Source organism: Puntigrus tetrazona, chromosome 7 (assembly GCF_018831695.1).
Source record: "Puntigrus tetrazona isolate hp1 chromosome 7, ASM1883169v1, whole genome shotgun sequence".
Lineage (NCBI taxonomy): Eukaryota > Metazoa > Chordata > Actinopteri > Cypriniformes > Cyprinidae > Puntigrus > Puntigrus tetrazona.
The window spans coordinates 21,989,124-21,996,823 of record NC_056705.1 but is presented as its reverse complement, the minus strand read 5'-3'; the positions used below and the strand labels follow the sequence as shown (position 1 = coordinate 21,996,823).

The window sequence follows — 7,700 nt, the reverse complement described above, 5'->3', positions numbered from 1 at the left end:
CAAATTACATGAAAATTATTTAAAATTGATTCAAATCTATTGTTTTAAGAAAGGACAAAAGCAATAATAAGCAATAATTGCTCCTGCTTTCATCAGTTGATTATGACACGTGTTCCAATGAAGGGAATCTAACACCTGTTCTTTTTCAAACAAGGTTAAACAAGCTTAACTCTTTGGCCCATATTTGTAAAAAAACACTGTGATATAAACTCACAGCAGGGTATAAAACGTGTTGCTCTATAAATCTTGTGGGACTGTGGTAAGAATAGTGGTATGTTTGAGGTGTCTATTTAAACTGAATCTCATTCAAGCAGTTGCTATTGTTTAACCTGAGTAGAAAATAAACACATATTGAATACTGAAATAAGCTCTGTACCATTTGATCAAGTTGTAGCTATGTATTTGATTTCAGACCTTGGTTTCATCTTGCATAACTGTATTTACGGTTCTGTCTCACCAAACAGCTGTGCCCTGCTTCTTTCTGCGTTTTTTGGCTGCCATGTTTGTGACCAAGGTTACTTTTGGCCTGCTGGCTTTCCTGCTGGTTTTTTCAGCTGAGGGGAAGGTAAAACACATTTTCATGTATGTACATACATTTGTATTAGTTTTATACCATTTTGCACACTAACTCATGTAATACTGAAGAATGTAATATGATAGCATTGATGTAATTTAATATTTCCATGTTTCTCATCCATGTGCATTTCGTGTGTGATGTAACTCACATTCAGCCCGGTAAGTCAAATACTCCAGCAGCCTGACAGTTTCTACATGATGAACTGATTGAAGTATTGGTTCATTAGTGAACATGTCGATGTGTTTTTATAATAGCTGTTGAGGACAAGTCTGCTCAGCTGTCTGTGTCTGAACTGCTGCACAGAGCCAACAGAGGCATCAGTATGTACTCGCCACATACTCACCAGCAAACATCATTATGCTGCAACTGTTCTTCACTAAATGGTCCCAAATGAACTGTGTATGTGTTAGTTCCTGAACATGACGAGCCCAAGCTAATGGATGATATTGCTGTGAATGAGAGAAATGCTGATCCCTGCACCTCGTACGGCTGCCTCTGGCAGAAATACAGCGACGGCAAGATTTATGTGCCTTACGTCATCGCCAACCACTACTGTAAGTAACTAGCATTATGGTTTATGTTTTTACTTCTTACATTAAAAGGTAAGTAGGTAAAAATTTACTTACTTTGCTGAAGTAAGTACCTCGTGCATAGAATAGAGAATTTAATTAAAAGATTAACCTTTCCATAGCAAGCTCTGACCTTTGCCCTTTCATCCTCCCGTGAGCTGGAGATCATCAAGCGTGGTCTGGACTCTTTCTCTTACAGCACCTGCATCCACTTCTTCCCCCGCAGCAATGAGAGAGACTATATCAGCATTGAATCTCGCAGTGGGTACATAACGCAACCAAAAACTAAATCAGCCTCACAAACCAACACATATTTAGTTTCAAGACAATGGAAAAAATACCAAAGTTAACACATTTAAAAAATGAAATCAGAATGAAAGCTACATTCCAGATGTAACTTGTGATTAAAAGTTCATCTAGATAATGAAGAAATAAATATATCTAGAGATGGGTCAAAAATATGTATTTAAAATATCTGTCTTACAGATGCTACTCATACGTTGGTCGTCAGGGTTATGCCCAGACCGTGTCCCTGGACCGTAATGGTTGCGTTTACCACAACATTGTGCAGCATGAGCTTCTCCACGCTCTTGGTTTCAACCATGAACAGACCCGTAGCGACCGAGACAATCACATCCAAGTCGTCTGGGAGAACATCATCGATGGTACAGTGCATGTTAAATGAAGCATACGTAGTTATGTTAGGTCAGCTGATTTAGTTTGTAAGTGCAAAAATAGATATCTGCAATCACCAGTAAATGTTTTATTTGTTTATCAGACATGAAGTACAACTTCAACAAAATCGACACTCTAAACCAGGGAACTCCTTATGACTACAGCTCTGTGATGCAGTATGAGAGGTGAGTGAGCTTACGCTGTAAGCATCTCTTATACTGTAAGTCTTACGGTACAAAGAGATGCTGTTTCTCTGATGTAACGCTGTCATCTAACTGCATCTGTTACTCTGTCAGATATGCTTTCTCCAAGAATGGCCTTCCTACTATGATTCCCATTCCTGACAATAATGCTGCGCTGGGAACATCCACTGAGATGAGCCAGAATGACATCATCAGAATCAACAGGCTCTACCAGTGCTGTGAGTGTAGCATTTGATGTACGTTTGTTGAACATTTAGCACACTGAAACATTATAACAGTTTTCTCATTCATAGGAACAACAGAACATCAACAACTTCAACACCCAGACATATGTCTAAACTACAGGGAAAGTTGAGTCAAGTATCATGGTGTTCTATGCTTACTTGAATTGCCAATAAAAGTGAACATCCAAACCTTTTGTCAGTTGATTTTTCTCTGGCCTGACCAATTGACTTTTTCCTCAGAGAAAATGAATTATTCACACTGAATTTATACTATACATTTATAGTAATAGTCATCTTTTACTGAATTGAGGTGGGAACAAATAGTTTCCAAAAGTTAAGTAGGCCTACTATATATACCCTGAATCTAAAACACTGAATTACACTGTAGAGATGTTGGGTCAGATTTGTTAAGAAATGTCTTACATCATGTCTTACATCATGTCTGTAAACGCAGAAAGCGGTTAGTGTTGGTGTGTAAAATTAAAAAAACAAACTCTTCTCATTCTCAAACGTTCCTGCCATCTGTGCAATCACCCACCGTCAAAACTAAGAAACTTCAAACTAATGCTGTTGCACCAAACATCTTGCTTTCATATTCACACAACATGAATATACATATTCATACAATATTTTGAATACAACAGCTCAACAAACAATAAATTCATATTGAGTAATTAACTCCATTTCAAGTGCTCTTAAAAAATGAAAGCCAGTTGTAATTCTTGTAAAAGCAGTTGTACAAATATTATAGCTGTGAACAGAGATGAGGATTTGGGATAAATTGTGCTTACAAATGTCTTTTTTTCTATTTTAACCACATATTTAACTAAACATGTATGCTGCAACAGCCAAAGCAAATCTGTTAGTCATGGCATTTTATCTTCTGATGTTTAAGAAATGAATGAAGTATTTGCACAGTACTCAGTTCATCGTGAAGGACATACATTTATTTGTTGCACTGTGATTACATTTGGAACGTTGTGGTTCAATATAAACATAAAATAAAAAATATGAGGAACATTTTAGTGAAATAAACCTGAAATCTGGTAGTACTGTTGATGAAAACAAAACCTGTAATAGTAGACATGACTCAAGTCTTAATCTTATCACTTGAGATCTGACACTTCTTAAAAGCTAAGTGCAGAGATTGCTGAGAAAACACCTCAGTATGTCACTGTATGCTCTTATTCAGCACTCACAACAAGGAGTAGGCCAGACTCTGCTCTGTAGCTTGAGAGGGGCAGAACCTTCAGTTCGCTGCAAATATTTCTGTTGCAATTCATAGCCAGTGAGTAAAGCAATCATTAAATTCACAGCAACATCTGCCCTTTGCCCTTCCAGACTCCAATGAGCTGAACATTCTAGTGTTTAGATTCTTAAAAAAACAGCTCCTGCATCCATTTGGTAAGATGATTATAACTGCATCCAGTCCTGCGGTTTTCCACAGAACCTACAGCACATGAAAATCAGCAAGAATCACAACATAAATATTGGTTGAAATAATGGCAGATTAGATTTATGAAGAAAAAAGAAAAAGAAAACCTCCATAATAAATTATAAATGAAAGTTTTAATACAAAGGACAAACTGATATCTGGAATTAAGTTTCAATATATTTATTAACTTGCAGAATAACATTTATAGAAAATGATAATATTATATAATTCTGCACCAAGTGTTTACATGTTCATGCAAATAAAACTGATATGTTGCAGATATAACTCATAATGAAAGTAGCCTAACTTATGGGTGTTGTTGGGTGGTCCCTGCCGTTTAGTTGTTTATATCAAACACAGTGAAAATGTTCTGTGTGCCGTGTTCCTATGTGAAGCAACAAATAAGGGAATTCCACACCTGTTCTCTTTCAAACTATGTGTCAGCATGTTTGCTGCACTTCTGGCCAAAGGTATAAAACCCTCTTGTGGTCGTAGTGTTGCACTGGCTTTGGACATCTGCGGTAAGAGAACTGGCATGCTTCCTTCTCTCTGTTCAAAGAAATGTGTATTTTAACCAATCTGTAACATTGCTTAAGCATTAAAGGAAGAAAGGCATGTTTATAATAATGATTAACATTTGATTATAAAGTAGATCAAAATTGTATTGTATCCCGTTTTGTGTCCTGTATTATTGTAAACATACAAAATTCATTAAACTTCTTTGTTATGGTGACAAATTTAAAAATGAGCCCTTTGATGAACTGGTCACGTCTAAAGGGTATTTTCCTACCTTTGTCTAGTGACCATATACAGGGTACAAAATGGGTGATGTTATGATATTAGATGAAATATTAAGAAAAGAGCTGAAGTTGACCTTCATTTGAGGCATTCTGCCGAAACAGCTGTGCCCTTGTTCTTTCTGTAGGTCTTTGGACATCATGTTTGTGACCAAGGTGACTTTTGGCCTGTTGGCCCTGCTCCTTGTCTTCTCTGTTAGAGCTGAGGAGATGGTAAGACACACACACACTTATATCAGTAGGCTGTAAATAATGCATGCAAAACATTGCATTATGAATTATGCATGCACCTCTCTGATACTAATAATTGTTATAATTAAGAATGTAAATTTATGAGTTTGACTTGAGGTAATGTTTCTCATCCATGTGCATTTCGTGTGTGCTGTTCTGGCATAACTCACATTCAGCCCGGTAAGTCAAATACTCCAGCAGCCTGACAGTTTCTACATGATGAACTGATTGAAGTATTGGTTCATTAGTGAACATGTCGATGTGTTTTTATAATAGCTGTTGAGGACAAGTCTGCTCAGCTGTCTGTGTCTGAACTGCTGCACAGAGCCAACAGAGGCATCAGTATGTACTCGCCACATACTCACCAGCAAACATCATTATGCTGCAACTGTTCTTCACTAAATGGTCCCAAATGAACTGTGTATGTGTTAGTTCCTGAACATGACGAGCCCAAGCTAATGGATGATATTGCTGTGAATGAGAGAAATGCTGATCCCTGCACCTCCTACGGCTGCCTCTGGCAGAAATACAGCGACGGCAAGATTTATGTGCCTTACGTCATCGCCAACCACTACTGTAAGTAACTAGCATTATGACTTATGTTTTAATTCAAAGCCCAAAGAGTAGACAAAATAGGACAGACTCTCTACTGTTCCTGGTTTTAGGGTAGAGCCTAACAAAACAAAAAAAAAAAGTACAAATTTAAATAGCAAGCTCTGACCTTTGCCCTTTCAGCCTCTCGTGAGCTGGAGATCATCAAGCGTGGCCTGGACTCTTTCTCTTACAGCACCTGCATCCGCTTCTTCCCCCGCAGCAATGAGAGAGACTATATCAGCATTGAATCTCGCAGTGGGTATGTAACAGAAACATACTAGAGTAGATTATAGAGGATGTCAGAATTAACATTTCCCATCATTGTCAAGATAAGAATGACAGGTAAAAGCCTCACGATAAGCATTACACTTAAATTTTAAAATGATGACAATGAAAAGAATGCGTATCTGTGATAAAGAGATGGATTTTTTTGTCTTACAGATGCTACTCATACGTTGGTCGTCAGGGTTATGCCCAGACCGTGTCTCTGGCCCGTAATGGCTGCCTTTACCACAGCACTGTGCAGCATGAGCTTCTCCACGCTCTTGGTTTCAACCATGAACAGACCCGTAGCGACCGAGACAATCACATCCAAGTCGTCTGGGAGAACATCATCGATGGTACATTGTTAATAACAAACTCAATCTTGAAGAATACATACTACGATCAGTTCACTGCCGTAGTGCACATCTACAGACTAAATGTTTTATTTGTTTACCAGACATGAAGTACAACTTCAACAAAATTAACACTCTAAACCAGGGAACCCCTTATGACTACAGCTCTGTGATGCAGTACGGGAGGTGAGTGAGCTTACACTGTAAAAAGATGCAGTTTCTCTGATGTAACGCTGTCATCTAACTGCATCTATCACTTGCTGTCAGAACTGCTTTCTCGAAGAATGGCCTTCCTACTATGATTCCCATTCCCAACAATAATGCCGCCCTGGGCACATCCACCGAGATGAGCCAGAATGACATCATCAGAATCAACAGGCTCTACCAGTGCTGTGAGTGACAAACTACTATCTAGAAACTGAAACACCACTATTTAGTGCTGGATCTGGATGTATACGTGATTGATTGCATACATTCTCACTGCATTGCCTAGCACATCTGATACATCACACAAACATATGTGTAATGCGCACATTAACTTCACGAGTATTTATGAATGCCTTTTTACTTTACAAAAACAAGTAAGGGAACTTTTAAATTGACCTTTTGTGATTTCTCTATCCTTTAGGAGCATTCAGTTTCAAGACGTGCAGCGCAGAGGAAAAACTAAGGTCTAAAATGTCTTTTGGATGTTGTTGACTGCTGTGCTCCGATGTGTAAAGCAAAATAATACACAAATACATTTTTAAATCAAAAGAATTTGAGTGAGTTTCTGTGAAGAAATGCATCATTCATGCTGTTTTTTTTTTAAGTAAAAGTATATAATAATAAATGTAATCACCTAAATCAAATATAATTTTTTTTAATAATAACAAAAGAATTACATTTACACAAAAAGCATAATACCACACGGCATACATGCTATTTGGGTAACTGTTCCTGACCCAAGACCAGTGACTATAATGTTTAATAATTGATTTGGTATGAGATGTTTGCTTACAGAATGCATGATTTTACAGCAGAGACAATTTCATCGATCATTTCAATCAATCATTTTTATTTATATAGCACGTTTAACAACACAGGTTGCATCAAAGCACTGTACAGTATAAAGCAGAAAAATACAATGACACGAAGTAGTTAAAAAATATTATACTACTAATGCTTGAATCTGATTGGCTGACCAGCCAAAGTGTGCAATTATTTTCAGGGAGCCACACAGCAAACAGTACAGTTCCACATTACTCCACCAAATTATTGCTATTATTTCAAAGCACTTACAGCAAAATAACTAAAAACCACTGGCGAATAAATAAATATTTTAATCAATATAACGACAGCTCATTTCCATGTTTTGCTACAAAATTACGTATGGACAGGCACATACTCTATGTCTCTCCCGCTCTCTCTCCCTCAGAGAGGCACACACATTAAAATACTCGGTAAATCACATGCTCTCTGGCTCACTCACTGGCTCACACACACACACACACACACACACACACACACACACACACACACACACACACACACACACACACACACACAAATTAATTATTAACTGCATCATGGGCAGTTCATATATCGCGCCTAAAAGCGCGAGGAAAACGCTAGGGGCTTTGGCTCCTTTTCCCCCAAAGCGCTCGTGCGCTTGCTCTCAGAAAGCGTCTGGCGTTGCTAAGCAACAATGACCCGCGCTTTCCATGAAGACTCGGATGTTTCATCAAAGGATAAATGGATTTCCAGCACTAAAAAATCGCGTGCAGTACCTCTGCTAG

At 38.0% G+C, this 7,700-nt stretch overlaps 2 protein-coding genes across 4 annotated transcripts; both read left to right on the top strand.

Annotated features, from left to right (window-relative positions):
* Positions 1 to 246: 246 nt before the first annotated feature.
* On the top strand, positions 247 to 2,437 carry LOC122349697 (low choriolytic enzyme-like). 2 transcript variants are annotated; one of them, XM_043245840.1, is made up of 10 exons: positions 247 to 271; positions 465 to 565; positions 732 to 735; positions 832 to 897; positions 988 to 1,131; positions 1,273 to 1,411; positions 1,633 to 1,811; positions 1,925 to 2,006; positions 2,118 to 2,242; positions 2,318 to 2,437. In XM_043245840.1, coding segments are annotated over exons 2-10 (807 nt in total). In that variant the 5' UTR covers positions 247 to 271; positions 465 to 499; the 3' UTR covers positions 2,320 to 2,437. The 2 variants fall into 2 exon arrangements, with proteins under 2 accessions (XP_043101775.1, XP_043101776.1); XM_043245841.1 differs by lacking the exon at positions 247 to 271 and having other exon boundaries at positions 280 to 565; positions 1,294 to 1,411.
* Positions 2,438 to 4,565: 2,128 nt separating this feature from the next.
* LOC122349698 (low choriolytic enzyme-like) lies at positions 4,566 to 6,678 on the top strand. 2 transcript variants are annotated; one of them, XM_043245843.1, is made up of 9 exons: positions 4,566 to 4,693; positions 4,888 to 4,891; positions 4,988 to 5,053; positions 5,144 to 5,287; positions 5,447 to 5,564; positions 5,747 to 5,925; positions 6,027 to 6,108; positions 6,190 to 6,314; positions 6,551 to 6,678. In XM_043245843.1, coding segments are annotated over exons 1-9 (792 nt in total). In that variant the 5' UTR covers positions 4,566 to 4,621; the 3' UTR covers positions 6,553 to 6,678. The 2 variants fall into 2 exon arrangements, with proteins under 2 accessions (XP_043101778.1, XP_043101777.1); XM_043245842.1 differs by lacking the exon at positions 6,551 to 6,678 and having other exon boundaries at positions 6,190 to 6,322.
* The last annotated feature ends 1,022 nt before the right edge of the window (positions 6,679 to 7,700 follow it).